This window comes from Protopterus annectens, chromosome 1.part0 (assembly GCF_019279795.1).
Source record: "Protopterus annectens isolate FY-2018-M chromosome 1.part0, PAN1.0, whole genome shotgun sequence".
In the NCBI taxonomy this organism is placed as follows: domain Eukaryota; kingdom Metazoa; phylum Chordata; order Ceratodontiformes; family Protopteridae; genus Protopterus; species Protopterus annectens.
In genome coordinates this window covers 29300269-29327528 of record NC_056725.1, presented here as the reverse complement: position 1 = coordinate 29327528, position 27260 = coordinate 29300269, and the positions used below count along the sequence as shown (strand labels likewise).

Here is a 27260-nt window from a genome sequence, read left to right as displayed (position 1 = left end):
CTCTCTTTTGGCCCTCACTTCCTAGGTTACCAGACAGTATCAAGTGTAGTTTTGATGCTGCTGAATCCTCAGCCAGTTCAGCAGTATCGACATCTGCCCCACACAGATACTCTTGGCTTTGCCTACAACCCCTGACAGATATTTTCAGGGCAAAGCTCATTGATGCTCCCTTGGACAATGCTCTACTTTTTGGTTCTAAAGTAGCAGACCGTTTCAAGTCTCTGCAGCAAAAAAGCAAAGAAATGCAGAACCTTAAACATTTGCTGGTTTGTCCAGTACCTATGTTTCAAAGAAACTGTCCAGCAAAAACACAGTTTATTAAGAAGTACTCCCATCCTGCCCCTCCTTCAAGGCCTCTTAAGCCCACAAGGATACCATCTCCTCCAGCTAGAGCATTCCCTTCCTCTAGCCAGAGAACTCTCTCTTTCAGGACAAAGCAGATAGCATCTGACTACCTGCCACCTTTGCCTTCTTCATCCCATCCTTCTTGTACCTCTGGCAGTTCGCCTCTCTCACGGCCTCCCTGGTTGGACCAATCGCACCTCAGACAAGTGGGTCCTGTCCAGACTACAAAACAGTTAGCACATGGCCTGCATCTCCCCACCCATTGGGCGAGGCATCCCACGACCACCTTCACAGCAATTGCACCTCTTGCAACTGTTAGTGCAGACCCTGTTAGCTCAGGGCACAGTCGAAACATTCCCCTCGGCTGCAAAAGGAAGAGGATTCTACCCAAGGCTCTTCCTGATCCCCAGGAAGGACAGACCCTGGAGACCTATTGTAGACCTCTCAAATCTCAACCTTTTCCTAAAGGTCCCTACCTTCAAAATCCTGACCCTACCAGCCCTTTTCCCCACTCCTAATTCCACAAGGATTCCCGGCAACATTAGATATAAAAGATGCTTACCTCCACATCCCAATAAAACGCCTACAGGAAATAATGGAGATTTTTGGTGGGTTCCTCTCACTTGCAGTTATTTGCCTTGCTCTTTGGACTCTCTACTGCACCCAGAATCTTCACAAAATGCTTGGCACCAGTGGTTGCTTACCGCAGGACAAAGGGAATAGATATTCCCTTATCTGGGTGACTTGTTGATCCAGGCTGCCAGCCAAAAAACCCTCCAAACCATCCATTTTATGGTGGCCCTCCTTCAATCACTGGGATTCCAGATAAACTTCCCAAAATCTCATATACAACCAACCCAAGACATTATATTCCTTGGGTGCAGGATCCGCTCAGACCTCATGGAGGCATATCTACCCCCACCCAAAGTGAACTCATTGACCGAACATCTCCTTTTGGTCCTTCACTCCTCAGAGTTGACTGCAAGGCAGTACCTCAAACTACTGGGCTACAATGACACCTACCATACTTGTGCTTCCTTTAGCAAGACTGCACATGTGAAAGTTACAATGGTACCTTCGGGCAGTCTGGAAGCAACACAAACCACCCTCTGGAGCGCATTGTGCCCCTTCTTCCATGCCTAAAAAAGGAAATACTATGGTTGTTGGCATAGGTGTGAAGCACAATGGCCTTCCTCTCAGACCACCTCAGCCCACACAGGTCATGCACATAGACGCCTTAGACCTTAGTTGGTGAGCCATTCTCTGCCACCGAAGGGTGCAGGACCTGTAGCCAAATCCCCACAAATTAGAAAACATCAATGCCAGGGAGAATGAGGGCAATCCTTCTAGCTTTCTAGGCATTTCTTCCTTTCCTACAGCAGGGACCACTTCAGATATACATAGTCAACACCACTGTACTGTGGTATATCAACAAGTAGGGAGGGACCAAGTTTTTCCTGCTCTGCAGACTAGCCCTTTTGGTTTGGGAATTTGGCATCTCACAGGGAATCACTCTTAAGGAGACCACATTCCCTCTCTCCACAACTCCCAGGCAGATTATTTGAGCAGTACCAGCACAAACAACCACAAATGGGTGATTCACAGAGATGTCTTCCTGAATGTGGTCCACAGGTGGGGGGTATACCTGAAATAGACCTGTTTGCCTCCACTATCAACAGGCAACTTTCTGGTTTTTGCACAAGGCCACCAGAACCCCAGGCACTGGCAGCAGATGCCTTCTCAATTTCCTGGAAGGGAAAATATCTATATGCATTCCTCCCTTCCCACCCATTCAGAAGGTCCTGTTGAAAATACAGCAGAACAATGCAAAAATCTTGTTGGTGACACCCTATTGGCCCAGGCAGCACTGGTTCCCCTTACTTCTACATTTGTCCAAGGGCAATCACCACGTTACCCCCCCCCCCCAGAGTGAACCTTCTCACACAGCAGAAGGGGTCACTAATTCACCCACAGTGGCAGCTTCTACTCCAAACCCTGTGGCTGATAGGATTCTGATCCCCTTCAGACACCTTTACAACGAATGTGCTCAGTGCCCTGCAGGAGGCCAGGAAACCGAATACTAGAAAATCATACCTTTCAAAGTGGAAAAGATTCACTATTTGGTGTCATAAGACAGCTGGACCTGCTTCTTAGCGAACCACTTCTAGTGCTGTCTTATCTGTGTGAACTACTACAGACTGAATTGGCTTACTCATCCATCAAAGCTCATCTGTCTGCTATTTCTACATGCCTGCCTCTGGATCCCCCATTAGCATCCAGACTTCCTTCCAAGCTCTTCCTTAAAGGGGGTACTTCACCTCAGACCCCCCCCCCTCGGGAACCCTCTCCCCTGCCTTGGGACTTTAACTACGTGCTCGAGAAGCTTACGCTCCCACTCTTTGAGCCAGCAGATGAAGCTTCCCTGAAGCATTGTACTTGGAAAACTGTTCTGTTAGTGGCCCTCATCTCAGCCAGAGGAGTATCAGAACTCCAAGCCCTTATGGCTTTTCCTTTTTTCCTCGTTTTCCACAAGGACAGGGTTACCCTCAGGAGAAACCCCTCCTTCATGCCCAAGGTAATGAATGACCTGTCCCTCAACCAAGGCAATTCACTTAACTGTCTTTTTCCCAAACCCACAACGGGACAGTGAGAGAGTGCTACATTCCCTGATGTACACAGACAAATCAGGTTCTACCTGCACACCACCAAGTCAATCAGACAGGCTGACCAGCTTTTCATCTCCTTCCACCCTAGAGCCCTGGGGAAGGCAGTGTCCAAACAGACTATTTCTACTTGGATCTGAAAGGCCATCACCTTCTGGTACTAATTCCATGGTGAGTGTCTGCAGGGTACAGTTAAAGCACATTCCACAAAAGCCATGGCCTCTTCAGGTGCCTTCTTTAAGGGCCTGTATACCCCAATTATCCTGTAGGCTGTTACTTGGTCTTCTGTTCACACCTTCACCAAACACTATAAACTTGACCACATCTCCACATGCAGGCCAGGGGTATTCTTCATGGAATCCTGGAGTCTGCCTGTAGATCACCACCCCAATCTCTGTGAGCTTTGGCACTCACCCATATGCAGAATACAGCAACATGGGAATAGGATATAGAAAAGTTGTGTAAAATCTTATCGTAACCATAAATGTCCTTCTCTTCCATGTTGCAGTATTCCTTCCACCCCATCTTCCCCTCCTGTCAACTAATAACTTCCCTATCTGGATGGCAATGAATTGGCATTTCCCTTACTAGGACTGGCTCCGACTGGGGCCTTCAGTTCTGAGGTCTGGTGCGTGCCAGTGTCATCTTTATGGCCCACGTTCTCTCAGCCACGTCAGACGTCTCACGCACCTTGGAGGGACTGAAAGCTTTTTAACACTGGCCGTATGTATGCGAGACTAGAGGAGTAAACCCATATGCAGAATACTGCAACATGGAAGAGAAGGCCATCTATGGTTATGGTAAGATTTTACACAGCTAATATTTATCCTCTTCATATCTTCCTGGTAACTTATTTCCTTGAAGATGTGTCCCATTCTTTCAAAAGTACTGAGGTGTGAATCACTTTGGGCTCTCAGTTTATTAGACTAAGAATTTCCCATATTAGTAGGGACTTCGTATTTTGTTGATTACCTCACAGTTTTGTTTCATCTCTGTTTTACTTCTGTTGTATTTCCGTCTTTTGACTTTTCTGTGTTATCTTTTATTTTTCTTTCTTATTTTACATCACTGGAACTATTCCATGAGTTTCACCTTCAGAAATTTCCTATTTTATAAAATCTGTAGGCATCTGTTTCTGACTCGCCTGACCATGTTGTGATTTTCTTTTTTTTTTTTTTCCCCTCTTTCATTCAGGTTTGAATGAGTTTTCTATTAGCTCTCCTATTTGTGTCAGGCTTTGTTATATTGTAAAAACAAGGTGCATCCTTTATTAGTCTATTTAATAGAGAACATCAGTGTCAGTGGTGCAGCAGGTGTCACACTTGCCTTTGGTGCAGAAGGCTGTGGGTGCTATTCCCATACCAGATAGACAGATTGTTGACACTGCAATGCAGCATGAGGGGGGTGCTGCATTACTGAGTGTGCTGTCCTTCAGATGAGATAATAAACTTGAGGCTGTGCCGTCTTGAGTTGGTGGTAGCTCAGGTTGATGTAAATGATCCGACTGCATCTATCAAAAAGTGTAGGGGAGATTCCGTAGTGCCTTGGCCACATTTCCCCTTCTAGTAAAAATAACACCTTGTGTCTTCCCTGAAAAGCAGATACTAGACTAGTGGGACTAACACGATTAACAAAGGAATAAAAATAAATCACGTAAAAGCAAACCGTTTCTGATTGTATGGTCCTTTGATCAGTTTCATCTTGCAGTTTGGCATTGGAGTTAAAGTTGCACACTGCATTTTAGCATGTTTGTCTTCCCTTTAAGTCCCAGGTTTTTTGTTTTTTCCAAGGTTTATGTTCATTCAGAATTGCCACAATATCTAGCTATGTATTTTCTGAAGATACAGCTAGCATTATGCACACATTATAAGTTGAAATGCTGTCTTGTATTGTCTTCAGTATATTTTTCAGTCACATGTATCCCAGGTCCATAGTGGCAAGGTTAAAATTGTAGGCCTAGTTCTCCTTCAGTTCTTGCATTGAGTAAATTAATCATGTCTGTTTATAACATTGCAGTTCTCATCTTTGTGCAGAATATTTTGGATGGTTGCATTTCTCTCAACAATGAGTCAGGCTTAACTTTTGATCTCTTCACTTTTTCTTTAGCCCCTGAACAGACTTAATACTGTTATGTGGCTGCATCACTGGTAATGCAATCTGTGGACCTGAGGCATGATGAAATGCAGCAGTGTACTTGTACATCTAGTGGGAATAGTAGGCTTTACATGAATTAACACTTCAGAAGGCTTCCCAACAGGAAAACTGGACTGTGACCAACAGATTATCAGAGCCAGATATACTAAAAAAAAAAAAAAAAAAAATGAAAGAGCTGAAGAATTCAGTTCCAAAAGGTCTTACCATAAGTAAGAGATTCAAGAGTCCCAGTAAGATTACGAGTCTGATTTCTAGCAGTTAGTAGAAGGGTACACACAGAAGAAGATGACTGTTGCTTGTAACCATCCCCTAATGGGTACTTTTCCATTAACGGGGCAACAGCTTTTGTGGGTCTGGTTTTAATGTTTTCCTTGTTTGAGTGCTAGTCATTATCTGACATGTCAGTAATTCTGATTTCACACTCCTGCTGGGGGTGGGGGGGGGGGGTTTGCTTTTCTCTGATCATCTGTAGCTAACGGAAACGTTCTGCTGAAAACTCAAATGGGTCAAGACTTGCCGGGAAATGGCTGAACATTACAAGAACTGAAAAACTTTTTTCTGCATGTCTTGCTACTACTGTTTATTTCTCTCTTTTTGCGGATTTTCTTAGAAAACTGAACATTAAGCCTTCAGAAGTTTTCTGTTAGTACAATAAATGTAGGCCCGATGGTTGGCCAGGGTGCACATTGTTAGCTGTACAAATGCTGGGAGAAAAAAAGTCCCACCCTGACAGACAGTAAGTACAATCAGTTAACTGCAGCCGTTTTAATGATCGTGATTTCTTTTCAAACCTGGCGTTGTACTATTTCTAATTGTTTAATGTCTGTCTATACACCCTAGCATATGTATATGGGTGTGTATATATTTCAGTCATACAGCATTCAATTCAGACATAAGGGATGCGCCCTCACGCTTCCACACTATCCCCTGACAACAATTTCCAGCTTTACAGCCGTAAGTCAGTCATATGGTTGTTTTATGTAAAGGAATGCCACTGAAAACTCTCTCAGACATAAACAGTTATGTTTCACTTGATTTGGGGCTGAAACCTTTAGTACTTTTCCGTTAATGCAAATCCAGGCCCAGAATGCTGTTGCCCTGTTAATGGAAAAGTACCCCCCTAATGTGATTGCTTGTTTCATAGTACAAAAGTCAGATTCATTAATCCTCTAGCACTGCATGTACATGTTTAAACAACCACCAAGATCCTATGCTGCCGTTATTAGTTCTTCTCTTGTTTGTATCTTGCAGGTTGTAATCATGAGGGACTACCACCACACAAATGTGGTGGAAATGTATAACAGCTACTTGGTTGGAGATGAGCTGTGGGTGGTCATGGAATTCATGGAGGGAGGAGCTCTAACTGACATTGTAACACATACAAGGTAAAAATTTCCTTTTTCATTTTCATTGGTACTCTTGATGCGTTAGTCACACTTTTTGTAGGTGAACTTTTCTAAGTAAAAAATGCGAAGTGGCATTTTAAGTTCATTAGGTGAAAACATAAGACAGAAAAAGTAAATGTATCTCATGGTATTCACTGTTGCATTTCTTTTGCTTTTGTCATTCCTGTTTACAGGTAGACAGATTTCCCTACCTTCTTTCTTCCCAGGCATTAGCTGGTACTTCTCAACACTATGCAGGCACGTTGGTGGTATAACAGATGTAACTGCAGATATTTTTGCTGTGATTTGCATGGCCACTAGCATTGTCAGTCCATCAACTGGCTTGCATCCAGAAGCCAGATAAGTACCCCACAGGGATTTTTTTATTTTTAAGGTGGAGCTCAGTGTTGTCTCATTCTAATTGTGATACCAAAACATTTGTCAACATAAATAACGATCATTTGTGGGAAGCAGATTCCCACAAAGATTGTCATTCTCTGTGCTTGTTTTCCTTAACCTGCGCATGACATGGACTCTTGTCCACATTGTGTCTGTTTCACACTGAGACACAATCTGTAAGAGAAGACAATTTTTTCTAGGTGTTCACAGTGTAATGGGGGGAGCATGCCTCGTTTTGAGACAGCAAGATATCAACCAAAGTCTGTAGGAACCTTCTGCTGAAAAAGAGGCACTGGCAATTTTTTGTGTTGAGAAGCACTCACTTTCATGACCCTTGTCATTGGAGTCTGTTTCTGCCAAGTTCTCTGGTGCGATCAGTTGATATATAGAACTTTCTTGGGGCTATCTGAACCCAGTGTATTTGTTCCTCCAGTAGTGGATTTCCCAGAGGATCTTCTTAAGTTCATCTATGGAGCTAGATTCCCTACACCTGCCTTTTGGAGACCTGACTGCTTTTGTAGGGTCAAGGATTCTCTCAAATTCCTTGATAAGAATCTGTTAGCTGATCTAGTTGTGGTATCCCTGAATGCCAGCAAAGGATCTGCTCTTGCTCCATCCATTAAATGTGTTCTCAGTGATGAAGGCCAGGACAAAGTTCATCCAAGTTAGACCTGAAACTGGGGATGCTTGAACTCTGTGGCCCTATCAGCTTAACTTGCCAAGCCTTCAAAAAAATGCTATGATGCTGTGAATGCATAATGTAGGGTAGCAGCCACTGGTCTGTTAATTTAACTGCCCACATTATTGAGTGGCTAAGCACTTAACTGGAAGGATTGAAGTACATAACACTGAAGCATAGAAGTGAACAGGGGATCTATTGTTCAAGATCACAGAATATCCAGGATCAAGGAACTGCCATTTTTTCTCATTGCAGTGCAATCTCGGAATTGGCATATATAACTAGCAGAGGGGGTATGGGGATTGTAGGAGGGCTTGCCCGTTCCCCTATACAAAGCCATATTTCAGTTTGCCTGTTGGTTTCATTATAGTACATTTCAGTATTTCCAGCTCAGTCTTCAGCTGATCAGTCTTTTATGGATGCCCTTCTGTTCCCATGTTACAGTATTTTGCATATGGGTTTATCCCTTCAGTCTCGCGTATGTATGGCCAGTATTCAGAAGCTTTCAGTTCCTCTGTGGTGCGTCAGACATCAGGCAAGGCAGATGATACGTGGGCCATAAAAGTGACGGCACGCACCAGCCCTCAGAGCTTTTCAGCCACCATTTGTATGCCAGGTCTTCCTGCTACCGCTGACATCATGATCGTTTTTGAGATAAGTGCCCTGTTGGGAAAACTTTTTTCAGTCTTTCCTTATTGTAACATTGCTTGTTAATGTCATCCAGAAAGGGAAAGTGTCAGTGTGGATGCCAGATCCCTCATAAGACGCCCACAATAAGTGTCTCTTCTGTTTAGGAAGAGCTTATGACTATGAGGCATGCCCTATTTCCCAGGGGTTTATGCCGAAAACCTTGCTTGGCTGGTTGCACGAGTTAAATTTGTATCTTGAGAACCAACACCTGAAACTCCTTACACTTAGGATGGAAGGTCCTCCCAATGTCCCCCCAGAACCACCTAAGAAGAAGGCCAGAACCTTACGTCCTTCAACTATTGCTGAGCTTCCTCCGCTAGACTCCCCAGCCTGTGTCCAACATAGGCCTGGTTTCAGGATCAGGTTCCAGGTCTGCTTCTGCAGAGGTCACGGGTACCTGTAAGGATGCCACACCATCCACAGATGAGAGCACATCCGCCGAGGCTATACTGTCACCATTAGCTGATGCCCATGAGGACCAATGCTTCTTGGTGAGTCATCTGAGACCTCTGCCCTTTTACAGTCCCTGGTTTCTAGGAAACTGATGGCTACCACTCTCTTAAAAAGAAGGGAGAAGAGAGAAGCTATTCCTCCCTCTTCTGAAAACATGCCTGAATGGCAAGCCTTCAGTCAGAGCCTCTTCAGCTCCTTTATGGTATTGAAGGGCCTACTACTTCTTCGACCTCCATCCCACCTAGTCTCCCAAGCCCTAGGCCTATGCATACAGACCAACCTCCTAGGGATGAGGAGGTCCTTTCAGACTTCTCTGAAGAATCTCTCTCCTAAAATTCACAACTTTCATTTCCTTTGGGATACGGATCCCCTGAAGAAGTGTCTTTGGACCCGGAAGATTTAACCTTTAGTGAGACCATTAGCAGGATGAAGAAATATTTCAAATGGGATTCCTCAGAAGGCTTTGGCACTTACCCATATGCAGAATACTTCAACATGGGAATAGAAGGACATAGAAATGTTGTGTAAAGTCATACCATAGTGATAGATGTCCTTCTCTTCCATGTTGCAGTATTTCTTCCCACCCACCTTCCCCTCTCATCTGCTACATTTCTTCCCTTTCTGGATGGCAATGATATAGCATTGCCCTTACAGGACTGGCTCTGAATGGGGCTATTCTTCTGAGGGCTGGTGCGTGCTGACGTCACTTGTATGGCACACGTATCCTCAGCCTTGCCCTGATGTCTGACGCTCCACAGAGGGACTGAAAGCTTTTGAATACTGGCCGTACGGACGCGAAACTGAAGGGATAAACCCATATGCAGAGTACTACAACATGGAAGACAAAGACATCTGTGGTTATGGTAAGACATTACACCTCTTTTCTTTTTGATTATATGAGCTTGATCCAGGTAGCCGTACAGGTTCTGTTTGAGAGACATTCCTGGTTGAGGTCTCTGCTCCTCCTTTCGACCCCCCCCGATGGAGTATGAGACTGGAGGAAAAGGGCCTGATCATGCAGTCAGTTAAGCAGCACTTTCACGTTCAAGTTGATAAATTCAGCAGAAGGTACCCAGCTAAATCTTGGCCTTTGTACCTGAAGAAAGACAAAAACAAGAACATCAAAGCAAAAAAGTGTAAAATTCAAGAGCGCATGGCAAGAAAGGAGAAACCTACCAAAGGAGAAGCCTATGAACTTTCAGGGCTGTGTTACCTTTTTCTTTCCCAAGTACACCTCTTCCCTCAGAGAGAGTGTGAGTGAGAGTGCTTGACCTTTATCAAAAGCTAGAAAACAGTTTCTCAAATTACTAAACTGAAGAGAACCGATAAACACTTATTCTTGTGGTCTTAAAGAAATAGGTGCCATAGAGAAGCTCTAACTGGGGGGGGCGATGACAGGACAAGGTTTTTACTCCAGACTCTTTCTGATTAGCAGAAAGGAAGGTATGCGGTGCCCATTCTGAATGTGTCACACTTAAGTTTCATATTGTTCCAAAGTTAAAAAATGTTGACTGTCCAAAGCTTGTTACCCTTAATGCTACCACAGATGTTCATGTTCACTTTAGACCTAAGAGATGCCTTTATTTGTACTCCCACAGACAGTTTTTCAGTTTTGCAACATTTAGGGGACATTTCCATTTCACATCCTTGCTCTTTGGCCTGTCTGCTGAGCTCTGCGTGTTCACCAGATGCCAGGCTCCAGTGATTACTTTCTGCTGAACAAAGCGCATCCTCATTTGCCCTTGATGTCTGCCTTATTCTAGCAGAGTCCATGGAATGAATAGACAGGGTGTTGGATTTCATCCTGAATTGCTTCAGCAAGACCAAATCAAATTGACTCCCTCAAGGAACCTACTTTTCTTGGAGGGAGCTCAACAAGGCACCAAACATCAAAGAGCTTTCCTCCCAAAGGAAAAGGCTTTATGACAATTTTGTAGTAGGAGTCAGCAACTGAGTTTCCTAGAATGTTAGGCTACATTGTATTGTGCATTCTAGTAGTGCCTTTGGCCTGTCTACAAATGAGTAAGCTAAAGTAGTACCTAATAAGTGGTGGCAGTACATCGCCCCTCCCAGTTAGAGCTTCTCTGTGGATGACAGTTGGAGACTGGCATTTCCATGTTCTGTTTCATCAGAAGAGAGAGATATGGCAGATAGCATAGTGCCATGTCAGTCAAACTTTTCCTCTTTGAGCACCCTAGTTCACTGTGAACCTCATCACAGATTCAACAGATCTAGTATGGGGTGGCTGTTGTGAGGTTCAAGTTCAGGGGACATAGCGCAGAAAAATTAAGGAGAAAAACAAAAAAGTGATGATGGCTGTTATGTTGGCATTGAATGCTTTCTGCCACATACTCAAGAATGGGGTCTTCCATATGACGGCAGACAGTACCAGATTTATAGGGCAAGCTTGGGAAATGCCACAAGAGGTGAGCATGACTCTGCAAGCAGCCTTCATCTCCTCTTATCAAAATGCTTTATCATACAGGCTTAGCGTGTCTCAAGAAGACATTCATGAGTGAATGTTGAGCAGGTATGTCTTTCTGGCCCTGACCAGAATGTGGGGTGTACAGGCAATTGGCCTGTTGGTTTCACTACAAAACTAGCAACTGAGAGTTATGTTGTAGAACAGCAATTCTAGAAGCTTGGAAGGTGGAAACAGTCTCCCTTAGTCGAACAGGTCTGTTTCATTATGCTCTCTTTATTGTGCCCTTTATCTCCAATATACTCCTAAGAATCAAGGAGGAAAGGACAAAAGTAATTCTAGTAGCCCCCAGCCCCCTTTTGACCAAGGCTATACATGATGTTCTTCGTTTTCCATTGCTGCAGTCCTTACTATTGGGTATAGTCCGCGTCCAGTCGGCCCGAATACCAGAGTATAAGGCTGACGTCGGTCAGGGCGCATTAGACTGACGTCAGTACGTCAGGGTACTAATGCGCATGACCGACGTCATATCCTCAGTCTTTTTTGCCGCATGGTCCGATGCAGAAGCAGTTTTGCGAGTGCAGGTTGGCGTTCTGAAATATTTCCGAAACCGGAGTTTCAGACCGAAACAGAGTTGGCTAAGTACCCCGTTGGGGAACATTTTGGTTTTTTCTTGCCTCAGTATTTTACCGGATGTCAGAAAAAGTGAATAACTGTATTTCTTGTGGGAAACAGATACCTCATAGGGATTACCATACCTTGTGTATACCTTGTTTAGGGCCTGAGCACGACGTTGTTGGTTGCCGCTCTTGTGCTAGGTTTAACAAACGCACTATTAAGAGGAGGTTAGACTGTGCCAGGTTAGTGTTTGGGAAGCGTTGCAATTATAAAATGCCGTCGGATGCTCCGGCGCTGGCCCAAGAAGCGCAAGGACAAAACAGTGAAGCCTAGGGTTGATGAACCGGCAGTCCCGGACGTCGGTTCTTTAGAAGGCTCAGTGGAGCCAGAGGTTTTGCCAGGAGTTTCCATGGAGTCTCAGGCAGAAACTTTACTGTTACAGGATGTGCCTTCTCAGGAGGTAGGCCAGGCTGAGGGGGCTTCTCAGGTAACTGTTCTTCCCTCCCTTCCCAAGGTAGTTAGAGCCTCTCCTTCTGTTGCCAAGACTTCTTTGAGAGGTAGGCCTAGTTCAGCTTCAGTGGGGGCTTCTCCTAGCATTTCGGGTTCTGTACCTAAGAAACATATGCTTAAAATGGCAGAAGATTTGATTACTATGATTAGAGGTTCTATGCCCCCGCCTGATAAGAGGCCTAGGGTGGAACCGGAGTTTGATAGTTTTGAACAGTGTTCAGAGGCTTCAGAGTCTTCTGCGGAAGACTTGCAGGAGTATCCTACTTATTCTGATTCTGATGTGGATGATTCCACTCCTACAGCTTCTCCTCCTGAGGATTTCTCATTTTCAGAGACTCTGCATTCCATGAGGGAGCACTTTAAATGGGAAGGCCAGGATTACTCTGATTCCAGGAAAAGGCTTAGGGAATTCTTGTTTTGCCCCAGCATAGGCCCTTAGCTATTCCTCCTGTGTTGAATGTGGTGGAAGATGTTTTGCAGAGGCTTCCCTGAATCCTGACTCTTTGCCTCCTGCTCCTGTTAAGCCTGATAGGTATTATAGGGTGCCCAAGCTCATAAGTATTTGTTTAAGAGTCCTAGGGTGGACCCAGAAACTATTTCTCAAGGGCCTAAAGGTGTTAAGGCTTCTGTGGTTAAAAATCCTGTTCCCACTGATAAAGAGGCAAGGGCCTTGGATAGGTGGGGAAAGAAAGTGTATACTTCTTCCACTCTAGCCATGAGAGCGTTGAATTGTCAGTTTCACATGCTAAAATATCAGAATTATCTCCTTTCACAATTAAAATCTAAGGTGGATGCTTTGGCAGAAGGTATTGAGTGTAAAGAGTTGCTGGACTTGGTTCATGTGTCTGAGCAAGTGGGTAAGCATTCTTTGCAATGTGGTTTTGATGCTGTACAGGCCTCCTCGAGGGTGGCTGCTACTAGTTCTGTTCTTCGCAGGCATGCCTGGTTGAAGGATCAGAATTTAGCTGAGCATGTTAAGACAAGGATTTTGGATGCTCCTTTACAGTCTGATGTGTTGTTTGGATCGCCTGTGGAAGCAGTTTTAAAGAAAATGGAGGACAAAGCTAAGTCTATGCAAACTGTTAAAGATTTTTTGCAGGTGCAGCCACCGAAGTTTAGTAGAAATTGGCCTGCTAAGGGGTGGACATATCCTGCTTATGATTCCCAGTCTAGGGGTAGGTCTAGACGTGGTAGGGGCAGGGCTCAAGGTTCTTTTAGGCCTAGAACAGGGAGTTCACCTGCTCAGACTTCTGGTGAGGGCAGGTCAGTCCTTTCGTAAACAGACCCAATGACCTGTCTTTTCAGCTGCCAGTAGATTCTCGCCTGGCAGCTCCTTTGGGAGGAAGACTGTCTCTTTTCAAAGAAAATTGGGATTTAATTACTCAAGACAAATGGGTGTTGGATATCATTCACCACGGTTACAGATTTTATTTCCATACAATGCCCCTTTCAAAGGCATGCCAGACGTTCCTCCTCCACAAAGAAAGGAGGCTCACAAGCAAGTTTCTCAGTTACTCCAGATGGGGGCCATTCAGCCAGTCCCTGTATCAGAAAGGGGCCTAGGATTTTATTCTCGCCTGTTCCTAGTACCAAAGAAGGGGAACACGTGGAGACCAATTTTGGATTTATCTCTCCTCAACACTTTTCTGGACATTCCCAAGTTCAAGATGTTGACGTTACAACAGCTTTTACCTCTGCTGGGCAAAGATCACTGGATGGTAACTTTAGATCTCAAGGAAGCTTACCTTCATGTGCCTATAAGGCTAAGTTGCAGGAAGTATCTGCGGTTTCGAGCTGGAAATTCTCATTATCAGTTCTCTGCATTGCCCTTTGGCTTATCTACTGCCCAGAGTATTCACAAAGGTTCTGGCTCCAGTGATAGCTTACTTCAGGCTTCAAGGAATTCAAATCTATCCTTACTTGGACGACTGCCTGATTCTGGCTCAAGAAAAGGAAGACCTTCTACAGCATCTGGAATATGTTATAGCAGTGCTAAGATGCCTAGGGTATTCTGTGAACGAAATAAAGTCCAGTCTAGTACCCTCTCAAGACATGTGCTTTCTGGGTGTGAGACTGAATACAGCAGCCCAGATGGCCTTTTTAACCCCGGACAAACAAAAGAGTCTGTCACTTTACTTCCATCAACTATCTCATCAGTCCGTGCTGACTGCAAGGACAGTCCTTCAAGCATTAGGGTTCATGGCATCTTGTATTCTGGTGCTTCCCAATGCCAAACTGCATATGAGGAAGCTACAATGGTATCTCAAAATGTATGGACACAGCACTGCCAGGATTTGGACACTGTCATTCAAATAATACCTTGCCTTCAAAAGAATTCTTGTGGTGGGCTCAGGAATGTCACCTAAACAAGGGACTCTCTGTGACCCGGCCAGAGGCAAGTCAGATTTTAACGACAGATGCCTCGGACATTGCTTGGGGAGCTCATCTAAATGGAAAGTGGATACAAGACAAGTGGCCTGCCAGACTACAGCATCTACATATCAACATGAAGGAGATGTTAGCAGTCCAGTTTGCATTAATGGCTTTCAAGGAGTTACTTCTTCCAGGGCAGGTGTTGATTCTAACAGACAACACAACTGTCATGTGGTACATCAACAAGCAAGGGGAACACATTCTTATCCTCTATGCAGGCAAGCAATGATTTTATGGGAGACTGCGCTAAGCTTGCAACTAACTCTTCAGGCAAGGTTTCTGCCAGGAGCACAGAACTCCTTAGCAGATGTGTTAAGCAGACAAATCATGGATCCCCACGAGTGGAAACTGGATCTTCATGTATTTCAGAAATTGACAGTGTCATGGGGAACTCCAGACATAGATCTGTTCGCTTCTCCACTAAACCACCAGCTGCCAAAGTTTTGCACAAAGGGGTTTCATCACACAGCTTGGAAAGTGGATGCTCTGTCTTTCAGTTGGAAAAACCTTCATGTGTATGCCTTTCCACCTCTGCCTCTTCTTCCAAAGGTACTATTAAAGGTCAGACTAGACAGGCCAAGGATGATTTTGATAGCTCCAGATTGGCCTCGGCAACACTGGTACCCACTACTACGGAGTCTGGTAAAGAAGCCTCCATGGCCTTTACCTCTGATTCCTCATCTGTTATCTCAGAAGGATGGTCATCTGCTCAATGTCAAGCTTCACTCTCTTCATCTAACAGCCTGGCATATTCTGTGTTGAAACACAGCAGGTCTCAACTTCCTCAACAAGTTTTAAATGTGATTATGGAAGCTAGAAGACCTAGTACAAGGAGAGTGTACCGAGAAAAATGGAAGAGATTTTTATTTTGGAGTACAGCAAAGAATTTGGAGGTTTCTGAGCCTAATTTGAGTGTGGCTCTTCAATATCTTACTGAGTTATTGGACAAAGGTTTGTCCTTCTCTTCCATTAAGATTCATGCTGCAGCAATTTCAGCTCACTATGATTGTGACCCACCTTTGTTTTCGCATCCTTTGTTCAAGCAGTTTCTTAGAGGGGCAAAGAATATAAGACCCCCACGTAGAGCTCCTACTCCTGCTTGGGATCTCAATTTTGTGTTGGAAAACTTACTCTACAACCTTTTGAGCCTGCAGCTACTGCTGAATTGAAATACTTGTCATGGAAGACTGCTTTTCTGTTGGCTATTACTTCTGCAAGAAGGGTGTCTGAGTTGCAGGCCCTTATGGCAGTAGAGCCCTTTCTGATTTTCCATAAGGATAGGGTATCATTACGCACTAATCCTTCCTTTATGCCTAAGGTGGTTTCTAGTGTGGCTTTAAACCAAACTATTCATTTGCCTACTTTTATGCAGACCCTCAAAATAAAGGGGAAAAGATTTTGCACACTTTAGATGTACACAGGCAATTGCGTTATTATTTAAGCAGGACTAAGGATTTTAGGCAGTCTCAGCAGTTGTTTGTTTCTTTTGCTTTGAGTTCACAGGGCAAGCCTGTGTCAAAACAAACTATTTCTAGGTGGATTGGCTTTTGCATTGCATTTTGTTATTCCCATCATGGCAAGGAGATTCCAGCTGGGATTAGGCCTCATTCCACTAGGGCTACTGCCACTTCAACAGCATTTCTAAGGGGGGTGGCAACTAAGGATATTTTGGAAGCAGCTACTTGGAGTTCAGTGCATACTTTCTCTAAGCATTATCACCTTCCTATCTACTCTAAGTCTAGGGCTGGTTTTGCCACAGCTGTTTTGCAAGGCATGTTGTCAGCTCGTACTTCTTTATGATTTGCCAGCCTCCCTTACCTCTGCTTTGGGATTCTACCCAATAGTAAGGACTGCAGCAATGGAAACGAAGAACATAGTACAGTTTTGTACCTACCATAAATGTAGATGTTCGAGGATTCCATTGCTGCAGTCCAATTTACCCTCCCTCCTTCCCCTCTGTGTTTAGGGGTGGTTGTGTAGGTGAGTTTACATGCTTATATTTTTGTATATATTCTTGTATATATTGTACATGTTTTTGGTGCAGGTATTTTGGGACTTGTCTTTTTAGGGTCTTCTGACATCTGGGGCAAGAAAAGACTGAGGATATGACGTCGGTCATGCGCATTAGTACCCTGACGTACTGACGTCAGTCTAATGCGCCCTGACCGACGTCAGCCTTATACTCTGGTATTCGGGCCGACTGGACGCGGACTATACCCAATAGTAAGGACTGCAGCAATGGAATCCTCGAACATCTACATTTATGGTAGGTACAAAACTGTACTTTCTCTCTCATATAGCCTTGCAAGGGAAAATAGAAAATGTGTGGATTTTCTAACACATGAGAGAGTGCCCACCTACACCCTTGCCTGGATACTCTAGAGCTGACATTTGGATGATTTCACGTTAATTTGGGTAGGCATTCTGAGGATGTGCTAAAGATTGAGGAAAGCCCATAAAGCAAACATAGGAGAATCTTAGCCACGTGGAAGTGATTCTCCCTGTGGGTTGCCTATCCATGGACCTAGAACCACCAGTAGCGTAAGGCCAGTACAGCAAATCACTTGGTTTGCTACAGTTTAAACTAAGATGGAGTAACCTACAGGCTTCATTAAAAGCTGAATTTTTTTTCCGCGCCTGGATGGATGTTTTTATGCAAATGGGTACCCTGAAACTTAATGAGTCAGCTATGGCTCTCTCAAAGCCAAACAAGGTTAAAGTGACAGTGGTCGTGAAGTACCTGTCAAACTTTTACAAAACTAGCCTTCTTACACATCTGTCAAAATGCATGCTTCTGAAATTTTTGCTTGTCAACCAGTGGACCAACCTTTGTAATGCATGCCTTCATTTAATCAGTTTCTCAAGGGTTACTCTCCAAGAAGAGAGATTTCTCCATTATGAGATCTTTGTTTTAGCGCAGTTGAACCTGGCATTTTGTGTACCAGATACTTCTGCTCCTATCTATTCTTCCCTAGAACCAAAATGCCTCTCACCACATCCTCTTAAACTTAATAACCAAAGAAAATAACCACTGCATGATTGTGAGAAACTGCACTTGATTGCACAAATAACGTAAAAAATTATTAAAACGACTAAGCACTTTTGCCCACTATTGTTTAGGCATCATCAGAGTCTAAAATACAATCTACTGCAATTTCCTTTTATAGGAAATAGAACTACACATAATTTCCTACCCATTAAAGACTTATGCCATTATCATATCAATTAAAACATCAAAACTGCATTTAAAATCATAAAAATACAATGTGCTATTAAATATATGAAAAGTTAAAAACATGTCAGCCTGAAGAATGCAGTCATACGGTAATATTACAGCATGAATAACAACTGTGAAATTATCATAACATCCATATGCATTATCTAAATGCACTTGGAGAACATTTGGGGGACATTAAAAATAAAAGAATCACCAGTACCCTTTACAGGCATTTGCAGGAGTGTGGTGGGCAGAAGTTTAAATTTTTGGTGGTCCAGCAGTTATTAAAGGATGTGCAGGGTCGAACCCTGGATGTACACTTAGATATTTTGGAATTACAATGGCAATTGTTTTTAAATGCATCTTGGCATCCAGGTATAAATGAGATGATTAGTATTTCTAGTATTTTAAAACTGCATAACATTTTAGGATAGACGTTAAATCTACCCTCTTTTTAAGTCACGAGTCATATAGACACATTTCTGCCAGTTCTGTATTTTGTTCATGATTTTTAGCAATGAAGGCTTCAACTTTATATATGTTTATTTTACTTGTGATTTATTCATTTTCAAGTTAGAATTGACTTTTTACAATTAATTTTATAATTAGTTTAATTAGAATGGAATTGTTTAATTGGGATGGGGGTATATATGTGGCTGGGTGTTTTTACCGTATTGTTCTGAAGTCCCTTGATTAGGGAAGAAAGCGCTCAACCTTGAATAAACCTGCTTTGTTACTTCATGGTGGTCATTCTGGTGGTCTGTATTCTGTGATGTTTTATCTGTCCTTCACTGGTAGTTGGATTATTCCCTAGATGTGTACAGACAGCTGAGATTTTATTTAGATGAGACTGATGAATTCAGATGAACTGTTCATTAATCTGTATACTTGGCAAAGAGGAAAAAAGGGAAACCTGTAAGCAAGCAAATTCTGTCTCAGTCGCATGCCCGTGACAAATCTGTGCCAGGTCATGTCAGAACCCAGTCCTCTCAAGCCACTGCAGACACCACAGCCTTTGGGGGGGGGGTCAACATGCAAGTTATTCAGAAACGGCAATTTTAACCCCCCCCCCCGTTCACACCTTCTGTAAACATTGCAATTTAGGTGTAGCCCCAAAGGCTAGGGCAAAATTTGCCCTTTCTGTCCTTCAGAGCCTTCTCTCCCCATTCCTGTCTTTAGTTCCCCCTATTTCCGTATACTTTGGAAATCTTCCCAAAAGCAAGGACTGCAGCTGTTAATATTGCAAGGAACATAGTACAGTTGTGTTCGGAGCAGCATAAATGTGGATGTTAGAGTAGACTCGGTTTTGCAGTTCAGGTGTCCCTCACTTCTTTCTTCTGGTTCCTTCTCATCCTTTGTACTCTGGGTTGTGATGCCACCCTAATCTATTTATCTGCACCATACATTTCACTTGCCTACCATTCCCACCCCCTCTTTTACTTAAACCTACTGGCTAGTGTGGAAGATTGGGGGAACCTCTGGGATAGATCTTGGACCCAGAGGATAGCTACCATCTAATTCACTTGAGCATTGGACTTGTAACCTGGTAGCCAGGGCAAGAAAGATCTGAAGATGGATATCAGCTGATGCACATCTTACACCCCTGATTTCCCTTTGTAGTGATGGGAGGTTGTTGGCTGAGGCCCAGCAGGAAAGTAGATCTCTATAAGAAGGGCCAGCCAGCTGGGCTTCCTGCAGGCAGGAATCCTAGAACTGTGGACAGCACTAATTAATTTATTCTAATATCTGTATTTGTTGTAAATTTGTAATACAAGTGTATTTTCTGGGATATGCAGACTCGAGCTGAAATTAGGTAAGCAAGAGGTAAATGCACTCATTAACAAAATAATGAGATGATATAACAAAGTTTTAAAGGGTATCCTTTGAAAGAAATGCATTGTTCGATTGTGGCAGCCAGACACATAACAGAAATGTGTTGTGATTCAATATTGGCAGTATGGGTCTGTAGGTTCATAGAGTCATAGGTAAGTACTAGGCTAGCTGAACTTATGGGCCATTTTAAGCCTAGTCAGTTTCCCTTTTTGCGCTCAAAATAACCTATCCCATTTGGTTCTAGATTGGCCTTATCCATCCCACGGTCGATAATTGTACATTAACCCAATAAGAATAATTGGGGTCCTACCATAGATAATTTTTGGGAACCCATGCATGGGATAAAGCATTTAGGAGCTGCTTCTATTAGTAGTACAGGGAGGCAGTCTTGGGGTAAATTTTTTGTTTCTCATCCATAGATCTAAGTTAAGTTTGACAAAGGACAGGAATGAGCTTTTTCATGAGGATGGGGAGTCAGGAATGAGCTTTTTCATGTGGATGGGGAGTCTGTTCCATAGCAGCAGTGTCCTCTGCAGAAGAGATTTAGATCTTTAGACTGAGGATATCTGATGCCATTTGACAGTACTTGAATAATGTATTTTGTTGCTTTGACTGTTTTTGTTCCGATTACAAATTTTGTTAACTGAGAGTGACACAAGGGTCAGACACATCCTCTAAGGCTGTACCAGTGCCTGGTTCAGATACAGTAGTACCAAACTCTTTAGGTGCAGGGGAAGTCGGGTGCAAAATCTGTTTCCAGTGTTAGTATGCTTCCCCCAGGAATTCTCCAACTAGTGTAATACATGGAAAATAAGAGGCAAATGACCTACCATGTCGCAGGGAAAAGATTCTCACTGGGTTTCCATCTGAGGTGATGGCTGTGGCTAGGTCCATTGTGTTAATTACAGGGTGCAAACGTGGGTTATGAGTAATGTCTGCACTCACACTCCCTTGTTTAACCATCAACAGATGAAAGGGATTCAGAATCTTATGTTTCAGAAATGTCTGAGTCTGATCAGTTAGCTTCCTCTGCAGATGAACAGTTGTAGAAAAACAAACAGATGTTTTCTTTTTTCCAAATGCTGGCTAGATTTGGGGATGTATTTATTTGGAAGCAGTCTTCAGCAGCTGCTGCTGCTGAGATCAACAGGGTATATGATCTTTTAGAGGATGACACCCTGGATGTGCCCACCTTCCCTCCATTAATCCTAGTGTTGGAGGATGTTAATTCAGATTTGTCGATCATGCCTGGTCTCCAAGCCTGTTGTCTGTGGACCCTGTTGCTGTGCATCCGGCTGCGTCTTCCAGCAAAAAGATAGTATTCATCAAACCCTGTCCTTCCAGGTATGTGAAGCAAGTGGCTAGAATCTCAGGAAATGATGCCGGCACAGTCCTGTATGGTAGCCTTTAAGTTGTTTAACTACTAGTGTGTTTTGGGGATGTTTGTGTTGAGCTGCATGTGTATGAGATGAATTTGACACATCATTACCTGCTGAGCAAAAAGTCTGTCAGAGATATTTTGCCCAGTGTTTCTCAAGTGTCTAAACGTGCTTTAATTACTTCCTTGAAGGGGCCATTAATGTTTTTGGAAGTGCAGTAACTTGTGGGATAGTAAGGTGGGAAGCCCTGTTGCACAGTCAAAACTTTTCTGATGAGTTAGAAAATGAGATTATGAATGCTTCACTTGATTCTGATTAATCCGCTCCTTAAACTCAAAGGTGACAGAGGTAAACTGATGCAAGGAATTTTTAAAATGTTCCATATTCCCAAGTTTCCCTTCATTAAGCAGGGTAATTTTCCATGGTCCATTAAACATAAGTCCCAGCCAAACAAAAGCCAATGCACTAAAAGGAAATGGTAGGATGACGAGAGGTTCCTTTCCCAAAAAGGATAACCCCCTTCCAAACTATGACTGTGCTGAGGCTTGGCACCTCTCCTTTCCCAAGTTCCCTTCTGGGTGCCCGTTTTGAAAGTTAGCTCTCAACAAGGAGGCTTGGCCATCAGTAGTTTCTGACAAACTGGTGCTTACCATTCTAAAATATTTGGGCATCATTTTCACATTTTACGTATAAAATAAATAGCCTTTCTGTTTTGTCATACTTCCTTTTCTATCATAATCATTTTCAAAATATTTGTTTAAAACTCTTCCTTTTTCTTAATAAATTTTGGATTCAAACCCAGATTCTTACATAAATCACTGCCATATATTTTAGAAAAGGATTGCATTGAAATTCAGAATTGTGGCAAAATTCATTTTTCTGGATATTCTAACTGTGCAACAAATGGGGTAGTTTATATTGCGTTATGTAAGCAATGTCCAGTGTACTATGTCGGAAAGTAAAGAGACCTCTCTGCGAGCATATCTAGGATCATTAAAAGTGCAGTGTGTGAACAATGCGTTGTTTACACATGTTCAGGTTTATGCTGATCACAATTTTACATTTTTGGGTATTGAAAAAAGTCTATGAAAACCCCAGAGGTGGACCTTGAAGTGAGTTAATAGAGTGCCGTGAACTCATTTGGCAGTGGTTATTAATGACAGATAAATTACCATGATTGAGTGAATGCATTTCAATACAAAGTGTATTGAAGTTGAAAGCTTTGGAATGTTAAATGTATTAATTATAGGAATGTGTTTATTACCCATTTTATTTGTAATTTGTTAATGCACAAATTTATAGCAGAACATTTTGTGTGTTTTTAAATGTTGAGTCACATAGGTCAGTGTATTAAAGCAAGGAAGGGTTTGTGTTCTCGTTTTTTTTCTGATGAAGTCTCTTGATATTTGAGATGAAAGTTCTTAAATCAGTTGAATAAACAATGTGTCCTTATGGAAGTGTGCTGTAAGCATTTTTCTCCTTTTTACAAATGCATTGCTCCAGTAGAGGCTCACTTGGCATTCACATATTTCATTACTTGGACATCTTGCTGATCTGTGCAGATTCTATATCCAGATGTCTGGAACTGCTAGAGAAGCCCCTGAACTTACTCTTCCACATGGGGTCCAAGTTGAATCTTTGGAAGTCAGGCCTGACATGCTCAGAAAGAATCGTCTTCTGGGATGCTTAATTGACTCAGACAAAAGAATGACCTTACTTCACAAAGTCAAGGTGTTGCCTTACCAGATGGTGTTTCAGGAATTCTCCAGGAGGAACTTTGCCTTGGCAAGAAAATTCCTAAAAATTCTAGGGCTTATGGCCTTCATGATTCTCATGATACCACTGGCCTGTCTCCACACGGGGAAAATTCAATGGTATGTCTGTAATTGTTGGATCCAGCACCTACATTCCCTGGAATCTTAGTTACAGGTGCTGCCTTTCATCAAATGAGAGTTACTGTGAGGGGAAGCACAGTTGAGTGCCAGTACAGGACGACTACTTTCCCTCCTGTTCCAGCTCAGTGTATCAAGACAGATTCGTCTGACTTTGCTTGGGGAGCTGTGTCAAATAAAGTGTAAGTGCAGGCCTTTTTGGGTGTCCAAGGATTACAGAAGCACATCATTTATCAAGTAAATGTTTGCATTGATGCATGCTTGAAAGTCCCTCACCATCTGTGTATGCCATGTCCTCCTCTTGCGATCGTGGGTGGCACCATAGTGATTTGAACCCCCAACAGACAAGTCATACCTTCTGTGCCAGTTGGCAGTGATGGCATGGGAGCTGGTTTTACAGCATTCTGTGACTCTTCAGGCATCATAAACCCCATCAGAGCAAAATGTTTTGCCATGCAGACTAAGCAGATCCTGAGCAGAACTGCATGAGTTGCAGCTCAAGGCAGTGGTGTTCAGGGATGTAGCCCAGATGTGGGGAACACCTCAGATAGATCTGTTCACCTCTTTTCAGAACAGACAGTAGGAGAATTTTGTTCCAGACATCCTTGCAGGCAGATGCATTCTCGTTTGCTTTGACGCAAATGTTACTGAATGCTTTTCTACCCTTTCCACTGATTCAAAAGGTACTTCTGAAGGTTCAGAAAGAAATGACACAATTCTTTGTGATAACCCGCTATTGGCCTGGCAGTCTCCACCTTCTTCTGTTGGTATTGGCCAAGGACAATTACTACAGACTTCCTTACACACTTGATTTTCTCACCCAGTCTCAGGGGGTGACTGGTGCACCCTAGTTTGAAACAGCTACAAATAACAGCCTGGTGATGGTCTTGACTCTGTTTAGGCACTTGTTTCATGAGGATGTGCAGTAGGTGTTAAAGCAGGCCAGAAAACCTGCTGTTAGAAAATCGCATATTTGCAAGTGAATGAGGTTTCCTAAGTGGTGCCTAAATGTGAACAAAAGGTCTCTTGAGGTTAATATCCCTCTGTTCTTTAAATATTTGTGTGACCTACATCAGAATGGCTGATTGTGTGTGTCCATTAAGGTGCATTTAGCCACCATTTCTGCTTGTCTGCCAATGGATCCCCCTCTCTTTCTTCTTTTTTGGTAAAACCGTTCATGAAAGGAATATTGTGCAAGCAAATTCCTCCTTTGTGGGATCTCGATTACATTCTGGAAGAATTGACTCTACTACCTTTCAAACCTGCCACTCAGGCTGATCTTAAGATGCTATGTAGTCCTATCTCGCCTACATTCTTACCCGTGGGTTCGGAGCAGAGTATCTGCTCCGACTCGGCCGATTTTTACTAGCTCAAAGTCTCTCATTGGCTGGGCTAAGAGGGTATCCCATGGTGCACTGCTCCATATCCTCAGATCTCGTTTGCCGCTTGTGTAGCTCGGACGTGGTCTCGCTTGGCTGTGGCTAAGTACCTTTTTTTTTTTTTTTTTTTTTTTTTGCTATGTCTCTTTGAGAAAGTTGTTAGTTCAGACCCAAAAGCTATTTTAATAGTTATTCTTTTTGCTGATCACTAAAATTGTTGGTGTGTTTTCAGTGCTTGAGTGCGTTAGTTGTTTTGGTATCCCTAACTGTTCCAGCGGGCTAGGCCCGTTTTAGTTAGAGGACCTAGTCCTCCCCTCTGTTGTTGGATAAACCTTTGGTCATTGTGTTTTTCCTTTGTAATCCCTAGAAGAACCATTTCAGTTAGAGGTTCTTAGTGTTTGGCTAGTACTGTTTTCTTGGTGTGTCTAACTTGTCTGTGAACCGTTTCATTTAGAGGTTCTCAGTGTGCTTAGTACGTTTTTTTTTCTGGTGTTCTAAATTGTTTGGTTTTTCCCACCCTTTTTTGTTAGTAGCATCTAGGTGTTTCACTAAGGTTAATTATAAAATGTCCCAGGATCAGAAGGAGCATAAGCTTCTTGGCTTTAAGAAATGTTCCAAATGTGGATATAAAATGTCCATCACGGATGGACAGTTTGTGTGTCTCTACTGCCTCGGAGCCATCCATTTACAGGAGTCGTGTAGCTTTTGCCATGCGTTCAGTCCTAGGGTGCTCCAGGAGAGAAAAAATAAATTGATATTAAAGGGACTTATGAAACCGTCATTTGAAGAAGCTATAGATTCGGCTTCAGTACTCAGTGTAAGTCTAAAGCTTCCAAGTCTAAGAAAAGGTGTCTGGCTCCATCTGCCACTTCGGAGCCTCTTGAGAAGATTACTGTTTTGGACTCTACCTCCTCGGCTCCACTGTCCTTGGGGCCGCAGGATGTATCAGTGCTAACTGAATCGGAGTCGGCTCCCATTATTCTTAAACCCATTTGGAGCCGGTCGCCCAGTGTGAGGCATTGTTCACCAGACGAGATCCCAGTCCCCATCGCTCTCCTCCAAATCCTCCAGGCTTTCTGATTTGGATGTTGATAGGGTAGTGCAGAGGCTCCTGCAGTCGCCAGTGTTGGCCAAATTGTTCTCGGCTCCGACCCATTCGGCTCCGGAGCCAGTTTCTATGACCGTTTCGATGATTCCTCCTCCGAGCACATCCTTGTAGTCGGAGCCGGTATGCTACGCTCTGAGTGATATTCCTACCCTGGCTCCAATACCCCCTTTGGGTCTATCGTTGCCGACATCGGCTCCGACCATGTCGGTTCCGTCCACAGGGTTCGAGACTCTGGTCTCTTCAGTCGGGCCCGAGGGGGATACTTCGGGACAGTTGTCGGTTCCGAGTCTCCCACTCGGTGCATCGGTTCGGGGGAACCCAGTCCCGGTCGTGGCCTCGGAGGCCGGTTGGTCCTCGGACTCGGGAGGACCTGCCTTTGAGGCCATGCGGAGCTCGCTGGCAAGATCGTCAGCTACATCACCCAGGTCGGTCATTCCGTCCCCCAGCACCCCGGTGAGAGCCTCTGACACTCGCCTATCCATGGACAGTAGAGTGCCAGGCCCTAAGGATACCCCCATGAGCGGTCCTCAACTTTCTGAGGGTCTCCCAGAGTCCGTGCCTGAGGAGCCACCTAGAAAGAAATTGTGCAAGAGGAAGCACATAGACTCCCAGGATGAGTCTCTCACCTCCAATACTGACCTCGAGAAATTGGAAGGGTCCCCCAAGTCTTCCTCTGATGATGTTTCCTTCTCTGATGTCCTGGAGATACTGTAAGAAAGAGGAGGCTGGCCTTCCAAAACTCCTTCCAAGGAGGAGTCAGTATTCCTTAAGGTTTTTGGCGCTCAACCTTCTGCCTCCTGGATGTCTCCACCCTTCGAACTTCTTGACTTCATTTGTCGAAGAGTGTGGGAAAACCCTGATTCTGTGGAGCCCGTGCCCAGGTGTCCCAACAAATTTCTGTCTGCACCCCAGGGAAAAGAGTTTTTGTCAAAAGGAGTCCCGGTAGATGCCATGGTGGTGGCGGCAGCCACCCAGAACGAAGTTTCAGTGTCTTCCTCATCGGTCCATCCTCCTAACAAGGAGTCTAGGACCATGGACCGGTACGGGAAGCGTACCCTATCTTCAGCAACCTTCACTTTACGGTTGCTGAATTATTTGTCTCACTTCACTTGGCTCCAGAGAGATCTCCTCAAAGAACTGGGAGATACTCTTGTGGGTAACATACCTGATGCGGTGGCTCAGATGGTTAACGCACAAGTTTCTACCCTCAACTCCATTGCTAACTCATCCATGCGGCTCATCTCGTATGCGGCCGAGTGAGCGAGTAGGGCGGCGAGCTCAGGGGTCGCCCTTAGAAGGCAAGCCTGGCTGCGCCTGTGTCACTTCGCAGAGGCCTTCAAGTCTTCCTTCACTGATGCCCCATTTGACGGTTCCTCCTTGTTTGGGACCAAAGTGAAAGACACCCTCACCAGGTGCGAGCAAGAGGGAAAGACCCTGTCTGCCATAGGGGTCCATTTTTCCCTTCCTTCTAGGCCTTATCCCAAGGCCCAGCGGGGGGGTGGTGGGGGTGGGGGGGGTTTAAGAAATCACAGAAGTTTTTTCCTGCTGTACAAGGTGAACACCCCTCCAGAGGCAGGGGAGGGGGGGTTACTCAGGAAGACATCGCCCCAGAGGCAGAGGGGGGCCCCCGCAATTCGGAAGACCGCAACTCCTTCTGTGGCTCTCCATACTGTCACTCCTGAGGGTGTGCCCAACTGTGCT

The 27260-nt window shown here is 44.0% G+C and overlaps 1 protein-coding gene across 1 annotated transcript in view; it reads left to right on the top strand.

Annotated features, from left to right (window-relative positions):
• Positions 1 to 27260, top strand: part of PAK4 (p21 (RAC1) activated kinase 4) — a gene marked incomplete in the record, with an annotated part of 2042725 nt that overhangs the window by 1417235 nt on the left and 598230 nt on the right. Inside the window, 1 exon segment of the mRNA XM_044080579.1 lies at positions 6414 to 6547. Coding sequence (XP_043936514.1) covers positions 6414 to 6547 — 134 coding nt within the window.